This window comes from Hyaena hyaena, unplaced genomic scaffold (genome assembly GCF_003009895.1).
Source record: "Hyaena hyaena isolate Hyena2069 unplaced genomic scaffold, ASM300989v1 scaffold_1769, whole genome shotgun sequence".
Lineage (NCBI taxonomy): Eukaryota > Metazoa > Chordata > Mammalia > Carnivora > Hyaenidae > Hyaena > Hyaena hyaena.
Genome location: NW_024082404.1, coordinates 929 through 26,902, shown reverse-complemented (window position 1 = coordinate 26,902; position 25,974 = coordinate 929). Strand labels below are relative to the sequence as shown.

General features: G+C 39.6%; 1 protein-coding gene across 1 annotated transcript; it reads left to right on the top strand.

The window, feature by feature from the left end:
* Positions 1-3,153: 3,153 nt before the first annotated feature.
* On the top strand, positions 3,154-25,603 carry LOC120226596 (3-hydroxy-3-methylglutaryl-coenzyme A reductase). Its single transcript, XM_039224769.1, has 20 exons — positions 3,154-3,237; positions 8,112-8,303; positions 8,771-8,882; positions 9,163-9,250; positions 10,598-10,682; positions 11,565-11,670; positions 15,181-15,287; positions 15,396-15,512; positions 15,923-16,083; positions 16,204-16,445; positions 16,593-16,771; positions 17,724-17,918; positions 18,518-18,676; positions 18,825-18,982; positions 20,281-20,386; positions 22,174-22,344; positions 22,656-22,796; positions 22,882-23,040; positions 23,472-23,626; positions 23,786-25,603. Exons 2-20 carry the CDS (start codon positions 8,139-8,141, stop codon positions 23,838-23,840), a joined length of 2,661 nt encoding a protein of 886 aa, XP_039080700.1. The 5' UTR covers positions 3,154-3,237; positions 8,112-8,138; the 3' UTR covers positions 23,841-25,603.
* Positions 25,604-25,974: the final 371 nt, after the last annotated feature.

Below are 25,974 nucleotides of genomic sequence, written 5' to 3'. Positions count from 1 at the left end.
AGAGAGAAAACTGCCTGAGGTTGGAAAATATAAATTTGAGCGCAGCTGGGAACAGCAAATGGGAAATAGATAAACAAATACAACTTTTCTTTGACATCATGAAAGATTTTTTTGCAATGGAGTGTCAGAAGCTTAGACAATCACAACATGTGCTAATACAAAGCAGAACAAATTATGTTAATGCACAAGCTAACACACCACGCTTGCTTGGCACATGCACTTGGGAGCCAGATTTTGAAGTCAGTATTCCCAGCTCTACCACTTCAAGCTGCATGAACTTAGACCAGGTTTCTGTTTCTGTAGCTTCATCATTTGTAAAATGCAGATTCTACACACCTTTCTCATAGGACTGTTATGAGAATTAAGGAGTTAATATCAATAAAGCACTTAGAAAAGTGGCTGATAGAGTTTTTTAAGTTATTTATTCTTATTTTTGTTGTTGGCATAATTCCCTGACTTCATAAATGATCCATGACAATAAAAAGAGGGAAAAGTGGAGGTTGGAGGCCTAATACATTTACACAGATAAATGCTAAGGGTAATGTGGATTGTGACAGCAATCTCTGCCACGGCACCTGGGTGGGCCAGTCGGTTAAGTGCCTGATTCTCAAGTTCAGGTCTTGATCTCAGGGTCTTGAGTTCAAGATTGCAATGTGGGCCATCCATTACTTTAAAAGAAGCTCTTAAAATTATACTTTAGTTTTTAATTAATTGAGCTTTTAAAGTAGGCTTCATGCCCAGTGTGGAGCCTAACACAGGGTTGAACTCATGATCCTGAGATCAAGACCTGAGTTGAGATCGGGAGTTGGACACTTAACAAACTGAGCCACCCAGGTGCCCCAAAATTATGCTCTAATAAACTTCTTGCTCTGAGATATACCCACAGACAAGAAGGCACACAGATTCCCTTGAACCCCATCCCCCACTTTCCTCTTCTATCTTGTGTCCATGTCAAGTTTTGTGACTTGTCATTAAGCATAAATTACTAGTTAAGTGCAATAAAGATTCTTTTGAAATACATTTTGGGACCCAGGTAGAAGTTGTTTTAAGTACATAAAAGAAGACAATTAGTTTTTAATTGATTGCTTTTGAACCCATATACTCATTGGAATTCTCAATTAAGCAGAATTTGGGAATGAAAAGTTCCAAATCTAAAGCATTTTGTGAAAGCACCCTCATAATCTTTATTTGATTTTATATTAGTATTTGTATAATCTGTAACTTTTAATTCTGAAATATCTGGCCCTTTAGGCTTCTAGGGACATTAAAAGCGTGACAGTTTCTTAGCTATCAGTACTTAACAGATTTTCCTCCCTCCGTCCTTCCCTTCCTTCCTTCTGTCCTTCCTTCCTTCCCTCCTTCTCTACCCTCCTCCTCCTTTTTCTTCTTCCTCTTCCACTTCTTCCTCTTTTTCTTCTTTTCTCCTTGTCCTTCTTTCTTTTGATAAGACTCAGAATATTTCAATCTTTGGTTCACTACAGTCTTCTTCACTGTGAAAACTGTTTCCTTCCACTATAATTAACTCAATAAATATTTAATGACCACCTATTCTGTGAAGCGATATAAGGTTCCTAAAGGTAGTTTCCATGTCTGACATGTTTGTCACTGTAATTTGAATGTCAGCTATGGCACATTACATATAATGGGCCACCAAAAAGATTTGGTAAAGAGATGTGAATAAAGGTCCTATACTGAAGCAGTGGAGTATAGAAGTACAAGTACAAGCTTTAGATATGGGCTCCAACCCCATTTTTCCTACTTATTATCTATGTGGTCTATAATATGTTGCTTAATCTTTTTTTTTTTTTACAGATAGTTTATTGTCAAATTGGTTTCCATATACCTTTTTTTTTTTGTAAGTGGAGATAATATCTGTTTTACAAGGATTATGGAAACTTAAATTATTAAAACTCCTACTGAGTGTATGGTGTGTTGCAGGGGCTGTGTTTCAAAATATAAGGCTTTAAAAATTCACTGGATTATGATTCCTGTTCCTAAGAAATTACCACCTAATAAGATAAGTTGCAGAATATTATGGAAATATGAGTGTTCAAAGTAGGGAGGAATGACATGTCTTGAAGGAATCAGGAAAGGAAGTGGCATATGAAATGGTCCTTAAATAATAGTTAGGATTTCAACTATTAAAATGGGTAGGTATATCCAGATTAAATCAAGAGAACATAAGCAGAGAGATAAAAAGGAACGAGTGTGACTGAAAAAAGGCCGGTTACTCTTGACTGAAATGTAGGGTTGATATAGGTAAGTAGGGAGAGATGCACAAGAAATGTGGGGTGGGGCCATTTGTGGTGTCAGGTTCTTTACTCCAGTAGACAATGAGCAACTCCAGAGGGCAGTCCTATGGAATAGGATCTCAAGGTGGACGTGCCTAAGAGTGGAGAGACCTGTTAGGGGAGTCTATTGCACTATTTCATCTCAGAGATAATATAAAGGCCCGCAGTGAGGGGAGGGCAGAGAGAATGCAGAAGACACAGTTGAGGCATATTTGAGAACCGACAGTGGTGTGTGACCAGCGCTCCACACAGAAGCACTGTGCAGGGTGGGGGTGCTCCAGTGACTGGAGCTATTAACCCAGATGGGTAAGTCGCAGGAAGGTGCTGTTTTTAGATTTCCAATATGGGTCAACTTGAGGTTTGGGCTTGCATCCCTCTGCCACCCTCTCTTCTTTCAGCCTCACCTCCACTTCCTTCCCTCTCTCTATCCGCCAAGTAAGTGCGCTTTCTATGCTCAACCTGACCCTACACCCCCCAATTCTGCTTCTCACTGGTGTTTCCCATAGTACTCTCACAGCCAGGACGGCTACAGGTCAGGTCCCGGCCCGTAGGCCACTCCACCCGCCAGATCCCCTATCGCCTTCGCTCGAGCAGCTTACCATGCTTGTACCCCCAGGGCTCTTGGGCCAATAGGCAGGCCCTAGTTCTGGAACTCGGCTAGCTATTGGTTGGCCGAGCCGTGGTGAGAGATGGTGCGGTGCCTTTTCCCCGCAGCAGGGAGAGCTGTGGGAGGTTGTTAAGGCGACCGTTCGTGACGTAGCTCCGTGAGGCCGAGAAGCCCCCAGATGATTGGTTAGACGATCGGACGATCCCCTCTCATTGGTCGCAGGCTCAGCCCGCTCCGAGTGTGCGTAAGCCGAAGGTTCCTTCCGCTTCGGGTCTACTTTGACTGGAGACAGACGGAGAGCCGGCGCCCCGGTTCGGTGGCCTCCAGTGAGATCGGGAGGTGAGGCGGGCGGTGGCAGTGAAGCCGGGCCGGGGCGGCGGGGAAGCGGGATTCGGGCTGTGTCGATGGCGGTTCTCGGGCTTCGCTTGGCCCTGGAAAGGGGCGACCGGCAGCTCCTGCGGACCTGGCGGGAGCTGAGGTGGCGGCTTTGCGGGTGTGGGGGCCCGGTGCCGGGGAGACTGTAAGTAAGGAGACGCCCTTGACGCGCGGCCGGCTGAGCGGCGGGAGAGCCCGGAGGCCAGGCTGGGCCTGAGGGGCGGGCGGCGGGCTGGCTTCTCCGTGGCTGCCGTCACCGTCGGTGGTCTGGCGGGGTGTAGCCGCGTTTGCCAGCCTAGCCCGAAGTAGTGGGTATGGGCTACGCAGTCACGATCATCCGGGCGGAAAGGGTGCCAGGTCGGGTGACCCCGGAAGCCCCTCGATCCGAGAATGGTCAGAGTGAGGGTGTGTGATGTGCCCCGCCGGCAGCTCGCGGAAAGGCCTCGAGAAGGACTATGCGGTGCATGCGTTCACGCCCAGGTCTGCTGTTCATCAGCACCTTTCTTTCAAGTGCTGGGGAAGTTTTCCATAAATGCTGCTAACACAGAGTCATGAAAGGACCGCGCATCTGTAGAGATGTGTGGTCATTTACAGGAGCCACTAGTTCAGAGGACACGGAGGCCACTGTAGGGTCTTGCCCAAGTACTTACAGGATTCTTCTTCTTCCTCTTTTAAAGTTTATTTTGAAAGAGAAAATGTAAGTGCGAGTGCTGTACGGGCAGAGAGAGAGGAGAGAGAAGAGAGAGAATCCCAAGCAGGCTCTGCCCTGTCAGCGCAGAGCCCAATGTGGGCCTGGAATTCACAAACCGGGAGATCATGACCTGAGCGGAAACCAAGAGTTGGAAGATTTACCGACTCAGCCACCCAGGCGCCCCAAGGATTCTTTTCCTTCTCACCCCTCCTCCTTTCTCCCTCCTCATTTTTGGAAGGGGCCTTAGTCTCCTTGGTGCTCATGTAGTTGGGCCCAAATCTTGTAGATGTTCTGGACTTATTTGGTTTGGGTTAGGAAAAACATACCTTGGAGGTTCCAGTAGAGAATAGGCGTCTTCTGCGGTGGGAGAAGGCTGATGTACTCCATCTTAAATGGTCATTTGACATATTTCGTGGCTTGGTTGAGGACATGCCACCTTAGACTTGGTCCTGAAAAGTCATAGGAAACATTTTTTCCTGGGCCAAACTAAATACTCCTGCATAATTTCAGCATCTCAGTATAGAGAATGTATTTTTTGAGGGTATGTTTTACTCTTCATGCCATGAAAGTTGTTCTCTGATTTAGAGGTAATCTAGCAAAGGCCTGGAGTGTAATTTGGGATCGACTGGTTTTTGAGGGCCTGCCTTGTTGTGTTTTTCTAGGATTTTTGATGAACTTGGCAGTAAGTACAAATGGGATTTAGTAACATGAAGGTTTAAAAACATGTGCAAAGATTAATCATTAACATATGAAAACTTGGGTGTGGCAGCTGTGTGTGGCATGAGCATTTGTTTCATGATGAAGTGCAGATGTGTGTGCACACACTCTTTTTGTTCTTGGATGATCTACTTTTTAAACCATGGATGGATAACTATGCTTATACAGTATCTATTTAGGTTTGACCCATATGAAATGGCAGATATTTGAAATTTGACTTTTTTTTTTAAACCTATACAAGTGGCAGTTTCGGGTGGCTGCACATAATACTTGTCATTGTCAAAGAACTTCAGAGCTCTAGCTTATAATAAGTGAATAGAGATGTGACACATGAGCATGTAATAGAATTAAGTGTAGAATCAAGGTTTTCTGATTTCCAGTGCAATATAGATACATATTTTTCCTGGGATACTGGTTTGAGCAGCAGAATGCTAGATCCTTTTGGAATTAGAAATGACTCAGTGTAAGACATGGTTCTTGCCTTCAAAGAATCAGAATGTAGACAGCAGTTAATTTGAGAGTTGAGTAAGATGGTGTATAATCAAACGCTGGACTGTGTAGCACAGGCGGAGTGCAAGGTGGGAGGAAAGAATCAGAGTTGGAGGCCAAAGCTTCCTTTTCTGCAGTTGGCCCTGGTAGGTGGTTTCTGTAGCCCATTGGATTGGAGTTTGATGAGTCCGTTGAATTCAAACGATCTGTTCTTTTGAAGAATCTGGGAAATGTTTGGAGCATACTTCATTGTGCGTAGGCAAGGCATGTATTGTCTATTTAACTTTTTTTTTAAGCAAAACTTTTACTGCTGCATGGCCTATATAGTGTTCATTCAATTCTCATGAGCTGTCCCGTAGCCTGCTGATGCCACTTGCAACCGCTGATGAAGGTGGAAGACTGGATTCTTTGGCATTTAAATACCTTGTATAATCACAGGGAAATGGGGAGTGTGCCCATGAGAAATGAGATGGTGTATAATTATATGATTACTCTTGACACACCTTGTACCTGAGTTTGTATTTCCAAATAGATGTGATTCTCTGTTTGGGGTTAGTTCACAGGATCATGTGTAATTTTTTTCCTGAATGTTGCAAAGATGACTTTACCTAGGAAAGAAATGTCCCAGAATTGACAGTGCTACCATGAAATATTTTTAAGGGACAGGATAATGTGCCTAATTTATAATCTGAGTTAATGATGCTAAACCAACTTGTGATCCAATTGGGGTGCCTTCCTTCTAGCGGCTCAGATTTTAATTCGAGTGAATTAACTTTTTAATAGTGAAGAATACATTGACTTAATAAGGAACATTCTAAGTTGAGAGTATTTTGGCGGGAGAGTGTGTTAGAAATCATTTTGACGTAGTGTTGAAAAGTATTTTTAGTGGCTTCATTTTCTGGACATTGATGCTTGTTGATCCTTTAGACCAGTTTGTACAGTTTTTGTTTTTTGCTTGTAAATATAAGAAGGATGTTACGTGATAGAAAACTGGCCAGAAAATCTAGGCTCGTAGCAGGCTTTCGGTGTAATGAAGTCAGATGCAAATCTGTGATTATTACTCTCCAGTGCTTTAGTCCGAGTCCCTGCTCACTTAATAGAAACAATTTTTGTTATTGTTCATTTTCAAGAGCAGTGTATAGACTATAGCCTCTCTTCCCTCCTCCATCCTGCTTTTACATGTTCCCAGAATGCTCTGCATTCAGCCCTTACCTGGGGGTGGAGGGTGGGAGGGGAGGGCTAGCAGGTAGGCAGTTATGTCTGTATCTTGTTGACTTGAATTCATTTTTAGGTCTGTTTCAAGATATGTCAATAAAATGCATGCTCCTGTAGTTGATGAGTTTATTTTTAATTAAGCAGGTATTTGTTGAGTAGCCGCTCTGTGTGGGTGCAAAGTGCTGGAGGATAAAATGAGGAACAAAACTCAGGGAGGAAGGTTGAAAAAGCATGAATAAACACAGGCAGATGCATGCCACATTTGTAGATCTTAGTGACTGCCAACCTTTTAAAATTGAGACCCACAGTAAGTAAGACGTGTTATCTTGGAAGCCACTATGCACATTCCTATATGTATGGTTTCATGAACCCTAAACTTTGAAGAAATAATACCTACCTGTACTACATGTTTACCTACACCTCTTTTTTCTATTTATTAAAAAATGTTCTGACTCACAAAACTGATTTCATGATTTGATTGATCCAATGAAAAGATGGTTGCCTGCAGTCAGAAAGTCAGCTGTCCAGCTAGTGGCTGGAGCAGCTGAAATGGAGAGAATATAGAGTGACACAGTAGATGACGACGTTCAGTAATTACTTTGGTTCCTAAAAGCTACTCTTATTTTCTTTCCCTTAGTGCTTAAGATAGGGTGTTTAACTTCCTTTTTTTTTATTTGTTGCCATTTAATTTTGTCTTCAATAAGTGAGTCATTTTCTTAGTTTTTACTGTAAACATGCGATTCATTTGAATTCTTGCTAGTGTGTCAACCAGTACCCTTACTTTTAAAATCATAATTTGAAATAGATTTTTATGGATAATGAAATCTGCTCTATTGTAAGCATTAATTTTAGTCTAACAAGTCTTAAAAATTCCTGTATTGGAGACCAGTGACTGTATCAGATTGTTTAAAAATCACAGTATCAGAATTAACACAGTTAGCTAGCTAGCAAACATGGGGAGTTCAGTTACGGCATTTGTTAGATCAAAATTACCTGTATGTTCTACTGGGAATTTTTGAATGTTACAAACATCTACTTTGGCCAGCCGTCCTCTTCTTCCATTACTGTTCTAGTATTTTATTAGCTGTAAAAATGGAAAAAGACTTTTCTCTGGTGACAGCAACAGTAGGAGGTTTTATTAAACATCGTTTTGCTAGTAACATTCTGCCATGTTTTGAATGGAATGGAAAACTGTAATGAAACTTTGCCCTTGAGGACCCTCAACAGGTAGGTTGTTATTTGCCTTTTGTGTAACTGGAATAATGGAGAATGAAGAGGGTGCTAATGGGCATTTTATATCAGGGAAATTATAAGACAAATGTGAATGGCTGTTTTTTACTTTCTTTTTTTTCCCTGCCTCATTGCTCTTCTCCTTAGCTCAGATAATATCGTGGGCTGAGATATTTATTTGATTTCCTCATAAAAGTTTGAATTCATACCACTTGTAAGAAATAGCTGCTTTTAGGTTGGTTGCTAGTAAGAGAATTGAAGTGTTGTGAGTAAAAAAGTACTATCAGAGTGCTCATTTAAATTTTAGAATTATTTTCCAGCATTAATAAGGAACACTCTCAAATAGTATTATTCATATGTTTAAGACGCCATGCCTACAAAAGCAGAGTTTAGAATGCAAAATCTTCTTTTCCTAAAAATGAAAATGAATAAAAATGAAAAAATCTTTTCTTTTCCTAAAACTGTACTAAGTGTTCACATATGTTATCTTTTCCAGGGTCCAAGTAGTCTATATATAGCTAAAATGTTGTCAAGACTTTTCCGAATGCATGGCCTTTTTGTGGCCTCCCATCCCTGGGAAGTCATCGTGGGGACAGTGACACTGACCATCTGTATGATGTCCATGAACATGTTTACTGGTAACGATAAGATCTGTGGTTGGAATTATGAGTGTCCAAAGTTTGAAGAGGTTTGTGAAATTAATTTGATACTGACAAAATTACACATTCAGCTTCTACAGAGCATTTCCTCTTATAGACCATCTAATCAAAAGAGTTCCAAGTAAAATCTTTATCTTAGTGTTCGTGAACTTGCCTCAAATTTCCATTTACTTACATTGTTTGGAAACACACTGGAAATACCTTTCTTTATGCCTTTTCTGCATAAAATGACTGTAATTGACTTTTTCTTGAGAAAATAATAGCGTTAAGTAATTAACAGAGAAATATGATTGGCTTTAAACAGTGGATTGTTGAAAACTTGTATTTAATTTTTGATATACATATTTAAGATTTTTATTTGAGCTGTATTGTGCCTGTATTTACATTATTGTGACAAATATATAAACTAATGATGCATACAAAATAAAAATTCTTACGTATTGCTTATCTTAAAAAGTAAAACTATTGGGATTTTTTTTCCTGTCTCTTCCAATAGGATGTTTTAAGCAGTGACATTATAATTCTGACAATAACACGATGCATAGCGATCCTGTATATTTACTTCCAGTTCCAGAATTTACGTCAGCTTGGATCAAAATATATTTTGGGTAATCAGTTTACACATTTAACGTCCTTGTGCTCTCAAGTTTTTGTTTTGCTACAGAAATAAAGATTTTTATTCAAATCATGTGTGTAGAAACCTGTATATTGCTTAAACTGAGCTACTGCTTAAATTCAATGGCTTCCTTATTGGGAGTAAATATTCTGATAGTTGAGATCTTAATAATCTGGAGAAAATAATATTTCTTTCAGAATAGTGTATGGGACTATATGTTATTTTTGTAATAAAGGATGATTTTTTTTTCAGTTTGAGTTTTGTCATTTCAGGTATTGCTGGCCTCTTCACAATTTTCTCAAGTTTTGTGTTCAGTACGGTTGTCATTCATTTCTTGGATAAAGAACTGACAGGCTTGAAGTAAGTGTTTAAAGCATAAGTATACTTTTTTTTCAAAAAACAATGTTAACGTTTTTTTCTTCTCCAAGTTACAAAGTATTTTTGAAAATACGTTTTCAAAAATTTATAGAAAATATGGGGAAATTTTTTATGTAGTCATTTAGCTAACAATAATACCTTTTGGTATTTATCCTTTCATACTTTTTTTTACAGTTAAGCAAAAATTCTGAGATCACATTGTATATACTGCTATAACTTCTTTATGCCTAATGATAGTTTATCAACATCTTCGCATGTCCTTAATGCTAAACTAAACTATTTCTAGTGAGTATCTAGTATCCCCCTATATGAATATATTATAGGTCATTTAGTTAATCCTCTAGGATTGGATTCTTAGGTTATTTAGTTTCCTCTTTTAATAACAGTGATGAATATCTTTGTGGCTAAATTTGTGTTTGTATTTATTCTCAGGATATATTCCTGGGTGTGAAACTGTGGCTGTGTAAAGTTTTAGGGCTTTTAAGTGCTGTTATTGCCAATTTTGTCTTCAGAAAGCTTGTTAAATTTATCCTTCCACAAATAGTGATTAATGAAAAAAAATTACATATATTCCACTTCTTCTACCCATGCTAATTCAAGGAAACAGTTTTTACTTAGGATGATATTTTGCTATAAAATTATCAAAAGGTGTTTTTGTGTAAATATATTTATATTTTTAACATTACAGATAGTTTTTAAGTTTTTTTATTTATTTTGAGGGGAGGTAGAAAGAGAGAGAGAGGGGCGCCTGGGTGGCTTAGCCGGTTAAGCGTCCGACTTTCGTTTAGGTCATGATCTCGCAGTTTGTGGGTTCTAGCCCCGCGTCGGGCTCTCTGCTGACTGCCAGCTCAGAGCCTGGAGTCTGTTTCAGTCTGTGACTCCCTCTCTCTCTCTGACCCTTCTCTGCTCACGCTGTCTCTCTCTCTCTCTCTCTTAGAAATAAATAAAACATTAAAAAAAAATAAGAAAGCAAGAGAGAGAGAGATAGTGAATCCGAAGCAGGCTTTGCACTGTCAGCACAGAGCCTGATGTGGGAATGGATCGCACAAACTGAGAGATCATGACCTTAGCAGAAAGCAAGAGTCGGATGCTTAACCGACTGAGCCTCCCAGGCACCCTAACATTACAAATAGTTTTAACGCATATTTTTGAGCAATGAGTATGTTTAGCTTTGAGGATGTCAAAGGGGAGTGAGTATTAGGTATATCTTATGGGCTATACAAAGGTATGTATACTAAAGAATTCTACAGTCTATGAGGCGGTGTTTTGGTCTTAGAAAGCATTTTTTCCTATGTTAAATGTACTTGATCATCTTGTTTTTTTTTCCAGTGAAGCTTTGCCCTTTTTCCTACTTTTGATTGACCTTTCCAGAGCAAGTGCACTAGCAAAGTTTGCCCTCAGTTCCAACTCACAGGTAAGTATTATTTTTAAGACACAAATGTCAGTATTATTCCTTTTTTCAGTTTGTTTACATGATTAGGGCAGATTAATAGTTTTTCATAGTTGAAGATTCAGTAATTGCCCACAGTTCTAATTGTCAGGTTTTAAGACTGGTCTTTCTACATACCTAACAACTCAGTTATAATTCCATAGCTTCTGGAGTTTGGGATCTTCTCCATTTTCCTATTTGAAGGTTTCAGAAATTAAGGAAATATGACTTTTGGATAAGTAAGAGTGTCTTCCCAGTGAAGACACTGGGACAGAGAACAGGACAGGATGTAATAGAAGAGAATCTAAGGATAGACTAATTTCTAAAATTTTGGCATTAGCACTTGCATTATTTTCCATCTCAAGTTTTATCTTGGTGTTCATTAGTCACTTTAAAGAACCAAACATTTTCAATAATCTTGCATCTGAGTATAAAGTTGCTTACGATTCTGCCTTGATTATGTATTTGATAACTGTGTCGATCACTTGAACTTGTGGACAAGAATATGGTTTAGGTTTTATAGTATTAACAAGGTCTCAAAAAATTTGCAGGGAAGAAATGTCAATGGTAGCCAATATAAAATGTAGTGTTTCATTATGTGGTGTTTAGATGGCAGGATGGATGCACCACCTCAAAGGAATCCTCCCAGGAAGTATCTCACTCAGTCGAAAGGGAGAGCAGGGCACTGGATGTGACTTTTTAAAAATCCTTTCCATCTGGAATGCCTGTTAGTGATATTGTGTTGTATATTTTCCTCTTTGTGTAGTAAATGAGCTTTTAATAGAGGCCTGAGGATGCTCTCTGATGTTTTCCAAAAAAAGTTATTTTGAACCTTACCCTCACTGATACGTATGGTCTGTGTTTTAGGATGAAGTACGGGAAAATATCGCTCGTGGAATGGCCATTTTAGGTCCCACGTTCACCCTTGATGCCCTTGTAGAATGTCTTGTGATTGGAGTTGGTACCATGTCAGGTTTGTAAGAGATTTTTAATGTTTTTTAAAATAAGTTGTAGATGAAGGGAAAAAAGGACATCTTAGATTGCACTGGTTATTCTTTTTTTTTATTTTAAAATTTATTTTTATTTTGAGAGAGAGAGAAAGCGTGTGCAGGCAAATGGGGAAGGGTTAGAGAGAGGAAGGAAGAGAGAATCCCAAGCAGGCTCTGAGTTGTCAGTGTGGAGCTCGACTTGGCACTCAATCCCACGAATCATGGACCTGAGCTGAAACCAAGAGTCGGACCCTTAACTGACTGAGCCAGCTGGGAGCCCCTGCAGTGGTTATTCTTAAATTCTGAGTTTTAAAAGTGTGACATTATTCTTAAAAGATTTTAATTGAATGAGTATGCGGGTTTATCTGACCTTATGTCTGACTGCTTTAGTGAAAACTTAGTAGCAGGTTACTGTCACTTATTTTTCACGATTACTACCTTCTCTTTCTGTACTCCACCCCTTTGATGATTTTGTGGTGTTCGTGTTTGTTTTTTTGTTTCGTTTTTAACCAAGATTGTATTCTAAGGCTCACCTGGGGCACCTTCCAGTGTGGCACCTGCCCAGACTAAGTCAGTGATTTGGTTCCTTATGGGTTTTGGTTTTGGTTCCTTGTGTTTTAATTATCCTGTAGGAGATAGTACAAGAGTCAGAAGTGGGCCAGATCCAAGTTAGGCCCACCTAATAGGCTGGTTGGGAAGATTTAATCAGATGGTATGCGGTACATCTTAGCAAGTACCTGGCATTACTCTCAACACAGGTTTCTTAATCCGTAATTAGACAGTAGAGTTAGATGTTAAATATCATACATAGTGCGGAAATTGCGGTCTGGCCTGGAAATTTGCTAGAATGAATATATTGTGCTGTTGTGAAGGTTTCCTAATTATTAACACTAGACTTTATGGCTTCCTCAGGGAGCTAGTTACCCTTAGTAATGACAGTTCCGGCCTGTTTCCTGGTGCCTGAGTGCCCTGGATAAGGGGCTGCATTCTTTCACAGGTAAACTATTTAGCTTTTATGAAAGTAGTTGGTCGTCAATATTCTTTTTAGTTGAGGGCTTATCACCAGGTAGTATATTAAATATATAACATTTCTTTCTGAGGATAAACTTATTTATTGTTTTTTAATCTGTCATTCAACATTGAGCAAGGAAAGTGTTTTTAAAAATATTCATTTATTTAAAAACAATTTATTAAATGTTTATTTATTGGGAGAGAGACAGAGTGCGAGCAGGAGAGGGAGGGACAGAGAGAGAGGAAGAGACAATCTGAAACATGGTCCAGGCTCCGAGCTGTCAGCACAGAGCCTGATGAGGGGCCTGAACCCACGAGCCACAAGATCATGACCTGAGCCGAAGTTGGATGCTTAACTGACTGAGTCACCCAGGCGCCCCTAAAAATATTTTTTAAAATGAACATTCCAGGGGCTTCAGATTCTGTTTTCCTCCCTTTCTGTCCCTCCCGCACTTGCACTCTGTCTCTTTCAAAAATAAACGTTAAAACAAATTTATAAAAAAATAAATAAATAAAATGAAAATTACATTAAGTCAACTTTTATGGAGTATAGTTTTTTCTTAAATTTTTTTAATTTTTTTTTTTAAAATTTCTGAGAGAGAGAGAGAGACAGTGTGAGCAGGGGAGGGTCAGAGAGAGTGGGAGACACAGAATCTGAAGCAGGCCCCAGGCTCTGAGCTGTCAGCACAGAGCCTAATGTGGTGCTCGAACCCACACACCATGAGATCATGACCTGAGCCAAAGTACGACGCTTAACTGACTGAGCCACCCAGGCTCCCCTGGAGTATAGTTTTAAGTTTAGGCAAAAATATAGTCACATAACCAACACTACAGTCAAGAACAATGTTTTTGATTGGGTGAAAACACAGTAATGTGAGTTTATTCAAACAAAAGTATATATAAGAAGGTGAAGAAGATTAGCCAGGATCTGGTCGTAGGCCGTGGAACCACCAATTTTGAAACTGATGTAGAAAGCCATGGAAAGCCATGGGAGTGGATGTGGAAAGTAGGGTGATGAATTTTGGCATTCTAGGTCAGAGAAGTAGACGAAGGAAGTGATTAGATTTATAGTTAGAAAAGCCAGTTAGGAGACATGTACAGCTGGGCAGAAATGGTATAATTAGGGATTTGGCCTAGGGTAGAAAAGGTTTGACACATATTAATGAGGAAATAACCAATTGGAGGGCCAGTAAAAAAGAACAAAGGCTTAACTTCTTGGAAGTATATAGATTGGTGCTGTCTCTTTGTGTAGCAGCGAAGTGTCACAGAGAGACTGTTTGGGGATGGGGTAAGGAAGAACGCCTGGAGAGCCTATGGAAACAGCATCAGTAACTGTTGTGCAGAGGGGACAGTGGGTAACCTGGGTGTAAAAGCATTGGTCAAGTATTGTTTCAGTGGCCTCACCTTTGAAAAGATTACATTCTGCCACTATCTAAAATATAGATTGTTCATAATGCTTTTCGTTACTATAATTTTGTCTTCTCCTCAGTGTCTACGTTTGAGAGTAATTGCTATAGATCTTTCTGTAGTTCACACGATGCTGTAGAGTTTTTTAAAAATACAGTGTATGTTTTTGTCCTGTTATTTAATCAAATGATCTCTTTAGAATTCAAAAATAAAATAGACCATTGAGTTTTTGTTATTCTAGTTAGCAGTTTTATAGGAAGAGGGAATGACTTTTTATTTACATTTCAAAAAATTTTTATATTTAATATGAGTGACGTCAGAGATATGTTGTATATTCAAGTTTATTTGTAAAGTTGAGGGAATAGGATTTGGTAATCAAAAGTATTTTTCAGCTCTATAATTCTGTTAACCTTCTATTTGGAAACGTATACCAAGTGACACCTTAAACATTTTGTAGTGGAGCTTTTGTTAATTTTGGATCTTGAGTTACCTTTTGGCATTATTTAATTTTTCAAACAGATTAGTGAAATTTACCAAAATTATAAGAACAGCAATAGCCACGATAGAGGTTATATTGAAATTAGAGTTCAGTTAGTGCACATCAAGTATTTATTATGATACTGAATCAGGAATGGCGTAACTGACAATATGTTTTACTTTAATATAAAAAGTCTTTGGTCCAGAGGTGAACTGCTTTTTTTGGTAAAGAGTGGAATTGGATCCAAACTGTGGGAGATTTGCTCATTAGAGTAGCCTGAACCTACTCTTCAGAACGGGTTACTACCATTTAATAAAAGGGGATTATCACATGTGAATTAAATACAGTGACTGTGGCTGGCGTTGTGATGTTGGAGACTTGGGAGAAGACAAGTTCTCTTCTTGAGAGGGAGTTATTCCTGCTCTAATGCTTGATATCACCTTGGGGTTCCTCATTTCTTTTTCCAGTAGATAAGAAAAAGCTTAATATACTAATGTTTTCTTATATTTGTCTTCCTTGAGGAGAAGTCCCTGTGATGTATGCAGCATCACAAATATAGGCACTTTACTAATTATACATTTAATTTTTCTCTAACCAGGTGTGCGTCAACTTGAGATTATGTGCTGCTTTGGCTGTATGTCAGTTCTTGCCAACTACTTTGTGTTCATGACTTTCTTCCCAGCTTGCGTTTCCTTGGTTTTAGAGGTAAGAACGGTTTTTACTTACAGTTAGTGGAAGAGAAATGTTTCTCATCAAATTGGTTCACTTAAATAAAATCCGTGCCTTCTAAGGTAACACTGGTTTACTTTGTAGCTTTCTCGGGAAAGCCGCGAGGGTCGTCCAATTTGGCAGCTGAGCCACTTTGCTCGAGTTTTAGAAGAAGAAGAAAATAAGCCAAATCCTGTTACACAGAGAGTTAAGATGATTATGGTAATTTCGTAGTTTTCTTCTCCCTTCTGTATTTTGTTCAGTTCCAGTGTCATATTCTGCTTTTCGATTTTTTTCCTCCTTTCTGCTATCCTTCTACAATTTTGTCTCTTTCATTGATGTTTCTCTTTCTTATTTTTTCTTATCTCATTTCTTTGAGGTTCCTAGTGTCTCTCCCCTAAACAGATGTTTCAAGTTCCTCCACTTTACCTCTTTTTGAAAACTTGTTCTTTGTACAGTGTTTTCAGTAGTTTAGTATGACACTACTTTAGTCCCAGAACAAGTGCGGGGCTTTCTTTTCATGCTAAGGGGAGGCTGTGAAAGATAGTATCTGGCTATCCAGTTGCTAAGGATGAGAAGTTTAGGTGCCATTGATATGCAGAGGATACATAATTTATAACATTTTATTTCAGTCTTTAGGCTTGGTTCTTGTTCACGCCCACAGTCGCTGGATAGCCGATCCTTCTCCTCAAAACACTACAGCAGAAAATTCTAAAGTTTCTTTAGGATTGGATGAAAATGTGTCCAAGAGAATTGAACCAAGTGTTTCCCTCTGGCAGTTTTATCTCTCTAAGTAAGTTACCTGAGATCTGCTTTGTTGTGTATTAATCATAGCACTTTATATTACTAAAAGTTCAGGCTGTGCCTTTTAATTTCTGAGTAATAACTTTTTAATTTGCTTTCTTTTATTTAGAATGATCAGCATGGATATTGAACAAGTTATTACCCTAAGTTTAGCTCTCCTTCTGGCTGTCAAGTACATCTTCTTTGAACAAGCTGAGACAGAATCTACACTATCGTTAAAAAACCCTATCACATCTCCTGTAGTGACCCCCAAAAAAGTCCCAGATGATTGTTGTCGACGTGAACCAGTCACAAATAGCCAGAAATTCCATGCAGTGGAGGAGGAGACAAGGATAAACAGAGAAAGAAAAGGTAATTTCTTGTTCTCTTTATTTTCCATTTTTTCCAATACTGATTTGTCAAGAAGCTGAGTTCATTTTAAAATGTGTGTTCAAAAAATAAAATAAAATAAAATAAAATGTTCACTGTTAATGAGATTTTGTTTGGTTTCTTTGCAAGTTGAGGTCATAAAACCCTTAGTGGCAGAAGCTGACCCTGCAAACAGAGCTACGTTTGTGGTTGGTAACTCTTCCTTACTTGATACTTCACTGGAACTGGAGACACAGGAACCGGAAATTGAACTTCCTATGGAGCCTCGGCCTAATGAAGAATGTCTGCAGATACTTGGGAATGCAGAGGTGAGGAAAAGAGAGTTAATTCAAGCTTTATATCTTTTAAGCAAAGGAGCTGGGTTTTTTTTTTAAGGAAGGAAGGAAGGAAGTTCTAGCTCCTGAATGCCTGCTAAGTTCTGGGCCCTGTGTTGTGTGGTTTGCAGGTAGTGGTCTTATTTATTCCCCACAGCCTCTTGAGATAGTTGGACTTATGTCCCATTTTTCAGATGAGAAGGAGAAAGCTGAGGCTCCAAGAGGCATAAGTATTTCCCAAAGTCATACATTTAGGAAATGGTAAAGCAGAGATCAAGAGTCCAAGATTTGCTGACTCAAGAGACCGTGCTCTTTATCCTTTATTACTGTTTGCCAGAGAGATGAGCCACTACTCTGTTCTCCTGGGTACTGGGGCCTAGAAAAGGTTTCACTCAAAAATGAGCTTCAAAGACAGAAGACTTGTTTGTTTTTAGTTTGCTTTTTAATAAGCTTGTTTTCCTTTCTAACATCTGACAGCGTATTCTGCCTACACGACCATAGGAGTCAGTTCGTGCCTAGTGTGAATATTGTGTTCCATCCATATCTGCTTAATTATTCCTAAATTATGTGCACATGAGTGAGAGTAGCATAATGCTTATTTTTCTTTCACTTTCCCTCATTCCTATTAACACGTGTGCCAATTTTGGAACTGTTTTGCTGTACACAGGGTTACTGGAAACTTAGAGGGTGGCCATCAGAATCTTAGTTATGTGTTTGTCTTTTTCCTACGAGCTTTACTGGCAAAATTTGGTGTCTTGGTTTTACATTTGTCTAGGGTCATATTTTTATAAAGAATTTCCTTTCATTTTGATATTCTTATTTCCTTTCGAATCATCTTTAGAACTCCAGAGCTCTTTGGGCTATCCTCTACTAAGAACATGGTTTGTATTAAATGGTGTACCCCCCTCCCACCACTCCTTCTCATTTTTTTTTTCCATTTCTTTAGAAAGGTGCAAAATTCCTTAGTGATGCTGAGATCATCCAATTAGTCAATGCCAAGCATATCCCAGCTTACAAATTGGAAACTCTGATGGAAACTCATGAACGAGGTGTATCTATTCGCCGACAGTTACTGTCCAGAAAACTTCCAGAGCCTTCTTCGCTCCAGTATCTACCTTATAGGAACTATAATTACTCCTTGGTATGTTTTCTTGATTTGAGAAAGTTTGCTTTGGGGCGCCTGGGTGGCTCAGTCCGTTAAGCGTCTGACTTCAGCTCAGGTCATGATCTCACGGTTCGTGGGTTCGAACCCCACATCGAGGCTCTGTGCTGACAGCCAGCTCAAAGCCTGGAGCCTGCTTTGGATTCTGTGTCTCCCTGCCTCTCTGCCCTTCCTCTGCTCATGCTGTCTCTATCTCTCTCTCAAAAATAAATTAAAAAGAAAAAACATTAAAAAAGAGAGAAAGTTTGCTTTGTAGCTTTTCAGTCTTGTAGCTTTAGTCTTCAGTTTTTAGTCTTTTTCTTGACAAGTCTTTTGTATGCACATAATTTTAGAAAACAGTTGTTTCGTCCTTCCACTGTAATTTTGTATTCTGCTTATGATTATAGGTCCTAGAAATTCAACATATTTTTTCTGTTGTTTATAGTCATTACTCAATGATTTTACTACTTTTAAATACTTATAAAGAGTACATAAAAAATGTTGAAAAATAAAGGGTTCTGTTTGAAGAGAGTTATGAATGACAAGGGCTGAGTATTTGCGATAGTGATGTTCACTCGGTGCCTGACTTTTCCCTTTAGGTGATGGGAGCTTGTTGTGAGAATGTGATTGGATACATGCCCATCCCTGTTGGAGTGGCAGGACCTCTGTGCTTGGACGGAAAAGAATACCAGGTGCCGATGGCAACAACAGAAGGCTGTCTTGTGGCCAGCACTAATAGAGGCTGCAGAGCAATAGGTGTAAGTACGCATTTCTAGATTTGCTTGTTTTAAGATATGCCCTAGGTCAGCCAACGGGGAAGGGATCCGGGGACAATTGGGAACACCTTTGGGAACAAACAGAGTGTTTTCAGGATTAACATGTGCTTCCGTAACATCCTCCGCATAGCTCGGTGGAGGTGCCAGCAGCCGAATCCTTGCAGATGGGATGACCCGTGGCCCGGTGGTGCGCCTTCCCCGTGCTTGTGACTCCGCAGAGGTGAAGGCCTGGCTTGAGACACCTGAAGGGTTCACAGTGATAAAGGAGGCTTTTGACAGTACCAGCAGGTGTGTGTGGGGTTTGTATATGCATTCATTTCTGAGCCCGTGTCATCTTCTGTGATGGCCAAACATAACTGTCGACATACTGCCTGCTTTAGGTGACGTAACAAATTCCATTTACTCAAAATGAGTAATATTTATCCTTGGGGCAGAATGTTGATCCAAATGAGTACCTTCATAGGAGTAAATAGTAAAAAATAGCGTGAGCTAGTAAATTTGTGTGTTGGTGTTTCAAGATTCAGGTTGTTTTTGTCTTTTGGGTTTTTGGTTTGTTTAGTTTAAAAAACAATTTTTTTTTGATGTTTATTCATTTTTGAGAGAGAGAGAGACAGAAAGGGGGTGAGTGGGGGAGGGGCAGAGAGGGAGACACAGAATCCGAAGCAGGCTCCAGTCTCTGACCTGTCAGCATAGAGCCCGATGCGGGGTTCAAACTCTCTAGTTGTGAGATTGTGACCTGAGCTGAAGTTGGATGCTTCACCGACTGAGCCACCCAGGTGCCCCTATTTTGTTTCAAGTTTTTATTTAAATTTTAGTTAACATATAGTTGTAATATTGATTTCAGAAGTAGAATTCAGTGATTCATCATTTACATATAATACCCAATGCTCATCACAAGTGCCCTCTTTAATGCCCAGCCCCCACCCACTTCCCTCCATCAGCTCTCAGTTTGTTCCCTGTCGTGAAGAATCTCTAGGGGTTCCTGGGTCGTTCAGTCACTTAGTGTCAACTCTGGATTTTGGCTCAGGTCATGACCTCATGGTTTGTGAGATTGAGCCCCCAGTCAGGTTCTGTGCCAGATAGCTGGAGCCCACTCGGCACTCTCTCTCCCTTTCTCTCTGTCCCTCCCCCACTCGTGTTCACCTGCACTCCTGGTCTCTTTCTCAAAATAAGTAAACAATAAAACAAAAAAGAATGAAACCGTTGAATTAGTGTTGCCATATAACATTTCAGTGCGCCTGGGTGGTTTACTCGGTTATGTGGCTCTTGCTTTCGGCTCGGGTCATGATTTCATGGTTCGTCGGTTGGAGTCCTATGTTGAGCTCTGTGCTAACAGCATGGAGCATCCTTGGAATTCTCTCTCTCCCTCTCTTTCCCTCCCCTGCTCACACATGCTCTCTCTCAAAATAAACAAACTTATTGAAATGTATTTTCCTTTTTTTTAATGTAATCTCTGTGAGCATTCTCTTATGTGTAAAATCAGCTAAACTAGAATTTAAAAAAAATTTTTTTTTAAACCAGAATTTTAAGATAACTTCCATCTTCTTAACAAAATAACAATAAAAAACATTCACTTTTGTTTACAGATTTGCACGTTTACAGAAACTTCACATGAGTATGGCTGGTCGCAACCTTTATATCCGTTTCCAGTCCAGGTCAGGTGATGCCATGGGGATGAACATGATTTCAAAGGTGAGCCTCGATGGACTAGAATATAGCTTGTAAGACTGACTGTCCCAGGGGAGGGGAACTGGGGGTCAGGGAGGTAAGACTGGGGAGTAGACTCACTGTATAGGTCCTCCTGTAGTTTTGAATTTGGTACCATGTACATATACTACTTATTCAAAGAGTTCATTGATTGAAAGATTCTTATTGAAAGCTAAATATTGATTCATATAACTTATCAGGTGTTTGTTGGCTTTGATATATTTTTGTATTTTATACGTTTAATTTAGATGGGGTATTATACCTATTCTGGGTCTATTCATAAGGGGTGGGAGGAATCTTGGGGTTAGTGCTTCTTGACTTTATCTTATAAACTTTGAAAGCTCACCTCTTTTAGAGACCTCAAGGCTTGTATTTAAGAGGCCAAGTTCTTGTATATAGTCCATTTATTTTAATTATCTCCTTATAAGAATATTATGTATGGCTTACATTTTATTCTACTGATACTTGTTATTTACAAAATATTATTTTTTATTTACAAATATTCACAAATGTAAAATGTTAAAGTCACTTAGGATAGCAAACTTTATTTTGTAGTTTAACTTTACATAAGGACATCCAGAAAGAGAAGAGGGGGGAATAGTGACTAAATACCTAAGTTTTAAACATTGCCAATAAACAGTATCGTGGTTCCTCAAAAAATTAAAAATAGAATCATGATCCAGCAATTCCGCTCCTGGGTTTTACCCAAAAGAGTTGAAAACCAGGTTTCAGAGACTTACTTGTAGACTCTGTTCATAGCAGCAGCATTCACAGTAGCCAAAAGGTAGAAACAGCACAAATGTTCATGGACAGATGAATGGATAAATAAAATGTTGGGTGTACATATAATATTATTAAACCCTAAAAAAATAGGAAATTCTGACATACGCTAAATGAACCTTGAGGTTCACTTGCTAAGTTAAATAATCTGGCTAACAAAACAGACAAATACTATGCAAATTCACACTTAGGAGTTACTAGATTAAACGCATAAAGACAGAAAGTGAAAGGGTAGTTGCCAGGGGTTGAGGAGAAAGGGAGATGGGGAGTTGTCGTTTAATGGGTTTGGAGTTTCAGTTTTGCAAGACGAACAGAGCTCTGGAGATTGGCTGTATGAATGGACCTAACCCTACTGAACTGTACACTTGAAAATCGTTAAGATGCTAACATCTATGTTGCGTGTATTTTGCCACAATTAAAATAATTTTTTAAATTGCCATGAAGTATGTTTTCAGCTACTGAGGTACGGCTTGTTAACTGAATTAACTTCACTTAATTGGAAGTCTTGTTTACATTTTTGTAAGGTAAATCCCAATGACTTCCCATTAACAATGGGATTTACTTTTAATGACTGACTTCTTGTGGCAGACTTGGTAACTTGGGCTTTTAGGTAACAATTTAATAACTAAAGGAAGGAATTTATTACATGTTGATCATAGGTTGAGTTACTCAACTCCCAGTGACATGATTAGGAGTATTCTCACTGAGTATTTCGTAATTCATTTTTTAATTAATATTCTCATTTCTCATGTACATCCTGTTCATCAGTGACTACGAAGAGCTTTGTTTTCATTTCTAGAAAGAAACATAGGAGTCTGTTTCTGAGAAGTTAGTTAATGAAACTATTATTTTATGCTCACTTCCTTTGGAGTGTATTTATTATATTTAGAAATATTGTAGTTATTAAGCTTGTATTAGTATTACTAGATACAAATAAAGCCTCTGATCTACAAATAACTTTGTACATTTTAATTTTGTTGTGTTGTTGACAGGGCACAGAGAAGGCACTTTCGAAACTTCATGAGTATTTCCCCGAAATGCAGATTCTAGCAGTTAGTGGTAACTACTGTACTGACAAGAAACCTGCTGCTATAAATTGGATAGAGGGAAGAGGAAAGTCTGTGGTTTGTGAAGCTGTCATTCCAGCCAAGGTTGTCCGAGAAGTGAGTGATTGGATGATCATTTTACTTTGTTAACTGGTTTAAAAATTGGGGAAAGGAATAGTAACACTCTAAGTGAAGTTTAATATTATGGGTGTATGTTTTATGTTAAAGATGACGGTGATATCCCATCTTGCCCATCCGTGTGTGGCATTCACAGGAATGAACTTTACTGATTTTCTTCACTAAGGACAAGGCCTCAGTGGGGACATATCTAAGCTCTCTTGGTTTCCAGAGGACAGAAAGATAGAGCTGGGTAACATGCCCTGGATCTTCTGGGAGAACTTGTAAAATGCGCACACTCTGTTTGCTAGGTATTAAAGACGACTACAGAAGCCATGATTGAGGTCAACATTAATAAGAATCTGGTGGGTTCTGCCATGGCCGGGAGCATTGGAGGCAACAATGCCCACGCGGCGAACATCGTAACTGCCATCTACATTGCCTGTGGGCAGGTGAGGGCTCCTGCCTCTGCTTCTCTTGTCTTGTGTTGCTCTGAGTTGAGAGAAGTTTTATAGTTCTCCTTCTTATTTTTTTCAGGATGCAGCACAGAATGTTGGTAGTTCAAACTGTATTACTTTAATGGAAGCAAGTGGCCCCACAAACGAAGATCTGTACATCAGCTGCACCATGCCATCTATAGAAATAGGAACTGTGGGCGGGGGGACCAATCTGCTCCCTCAGCAAGCTTGTTTGCAGGTATGACACCTCAGCCCCAAGGTCTGGTGACCTCAGGCCTAGTTCTGACTTGCTGGGATTCTCGGTTTCTGCCTGACACCACATGTCACTGAGCTGTATTTTAGCTGCTCTTTTCATTCTTTTGCTTCTCACCAGCCTGACCCATTGTGTCGAAGTAAGCATGTTGAGACATGTGCTTAGTAATGTGAGAAAGTAGATTAAGAGAGTAAATGAATGCTTCTCTCTGATTAAGTGCCCTGCAAAGTAGCTGTGGATGTTATGTTAACTGTGGTGCATATTGTTGCGAGGCCTGGCTGTCATATCTTGGAAATTGTACACTTCTGGAATCTGTTCTATTCTGATGGCATTGTGGTTGCCCTTGATTTGACTGATAGGGAAGTTGTTGCCATGACTTTAAGGGTGAGCCCTGCTGTGTCTCTCCCTGGCTGCAGATGCTAGGTGTGCAAGGAGCATGCAAGGACAATCCCGGGGAAAATGCCCGGCAGCTTGCCAGGATCGTGTGCGGTACGGTCATGGCTGGGGAACTGTCACTGATGGCAGCGCTGGCAGCCGGACATCTTGTCAAAAGTCACATGATTCACAACAGGTAAGACTTAAAGATTGACTTAACGTGTTTTCCCGTGAAGTACAAATACGCAGTAAAATAGGCAGTACAAAAACCCACTACTCACATACAGTAGTCCTAACTTAAGATTCTACATTCTTGATATTTTATATATTCCCACTCTGTCTTTTTCTGCCCTAGGTCAAAGGTAAATTTACAAGACCTCCAAGGAACTGGCACTAAGAAGGCTGCTTGAAGAGTCTAGCAGATCTGAACTGAAACGCGGGCATTGGGTTCTAAAGGACTAACATAAAATCTGTGAATTAAAAAGCTCAGTGCGGTGTTATGTTGAGGATGACTAGACGTGATCTGTGAGGTGGCTGCTTGGTGTTTGGCTCTTTGAGAGAGGTCTGAGATCCTTCTTTCCCTGCAGATTTCTCAGATCTGAAAATAGTGTAGTGCATTATGTGCTGTGCTCTCTGGAAGGAAAGATCTCGACGTGGATATCACGCTCTAAACATCACAGATGGTAATCTACAGCTCACTTCTCAAAGAGAATACAAGATGGAAAAAAGTATTTTCTTTTGATGAAATCCATGGAGTTCGTGGTGATCAGTGTGAGATTGACCCTCCTCTCCAACCTTCCCGCCCTCCTGGTTGAAAATGGAGTTTTAAATTATACTGTAGCTGACAAACTGATTTCCTAGTTAATTTATTGAGTCTGGGTTATAGAACTTAAATAAGAGCTAAGTTTATTTTTTTGTAAACTAATAATTCATTTGGTGCTGGTCTGTTTTCTTTCTGGGTAGCCATTGTGATTGTTCAGAAGGGGACCTACTTTCTTCAAGGGAAGAATTACTCTTATTCCCAAACTACTGAATAATGTGCTAAGCAGTGCTAATAGTTCTCTGCCAAGAAAACAAATCACTGCATTAATGTCTGCGGGCTGTTTGTTCAGAGAGGCCTCTTGTCTAAATATAAATGTCTGTTTACATTGCTAGAACATTTCTTGTAGTGTCAGGCTTTAAGAAACGAGAGTTTTGCACTCTTTGTTACATATACAAGAGCTCTTAATATTGCTTAGACAAAGGGGACTCTTATCAAGAACGTACAGGTCTGACCTCTCAACGCTCAGAGGGTGGAAAACACAGGCTTGAAAGAACAATGCTGTTTCTCTAAGCCAACTTTAATTTCTTAAAAGACTTAAATTTATTTAGCTGAAAAATCTAGGTAGGTTTTTTTGTAAAGAACTGTATCAAAAATCTGTATATGTTGTAATAAAGCTTCTTACACTAGGAGTTTATTCAAAGTGTTCAAGAAATAAATAAAAATCAACTTGTATACTGATAAGACACTCTAAGCTCGGGCCAGAAAAGATAGTATTTTTGAATGTTGTCCAGGAAACCCTGGCTTGCTTTTCACGCCCAGTGACAGGGAAAGTCAGCTTTCGGAGCCGGTGGAGGTGCCACATGAATGGCTCTGCGGGAGCGTACTTTGTTCCTGTGGCCAGGAGGTTGGTGACCAGAACATTCACACAAAGCTCTTTGATAAGACCCATAAAAGCTCTTTGCTTCCTCAGGGCGTCAGCAGAATTGTTGAATCTTCATTTTTTTTTAATGTACAAGTTTTGTATAAATAATAAAGAACTCCTTATTTTATATTACATCTCAAGTTTCAAGTGTTGGTCTTGGAGAGAGAAGATGGACTCTGAAGAACATTCCAGTAATGCCGTGGCAGCATGGAGAGCCTCTGAGTGACTGTCTGCAGTACTGTTGTGGAAGACTGACCTTTGCTCTTGTATGTAAAGTTTAAGTTGCTTCCGTTGTGACTTGCAGCCAGTGACTTCTTATTTATCTGAATTTTCATGGAAGTGGCAGTGAAAAGTGTGAGTCTTCATTCTGGTGACTGTAACCTACATTGTCTTGCTAAATGAATGTTTTGTACAATTAGTAAATTGTATACATTTTGTTACACTTTTTTCCCAGTTCCAGTAAATTATGAAAAGGAAGTGAATACTGATCAGTGTAAGCAGTAACCTGTTTTTGTTTGCATTAACCCTTGGCCTGAGGCCTGGAAGCGTGAACGTCTGGCCGGAGTGGTAACCTGAAAACTCCTGCTGGGTGATCTATGACCACTTATCATTCTCCGTTATTTGCTCCAATTCCTACAACATTAACGACAGCCCCAGGGTTGTATGTACGTTAACGTTACTTTCTTTATACTTAGGAGAGTTTGATTAGTTCAGATTGATCTCATCTCAGCTGGACCATTTTTGGATATTGGGGGCGTGAGCGTCGTTAGTTGAGAGGAACAAGGCATCAAGATTAGGCAGCCAAAACCAAATGGTCACTGTACACTTAAGCTGTATCAGCTGACTGGGGGAGTAGAGC

Bases quoted from the DNA above. Each gene is read 5' to 3' on its own strand.
- LOC120226596 (XM_039224769.1), top strand. From the start codon at position 8,139: ATGTTGTCAAGACTTTTCCGAATGCATGGCCTTTTTGTGGCCTCCCAT. The intron at 11,671-15,180 runs GTTTGTAAGAGA...TTCTCTAACCAG, and splicing joins TGGAGTTGGTACCATGTCAG to GTGTGCGTCAACTTGAGATT. The intron at 15,513-15,922 runs GTAATTTCGTAG...ATTTTATTTCAG, and splicing joins AGAGAGTTAAGATGATTATG to TCTTTAGGCTTGGTTCTTGT.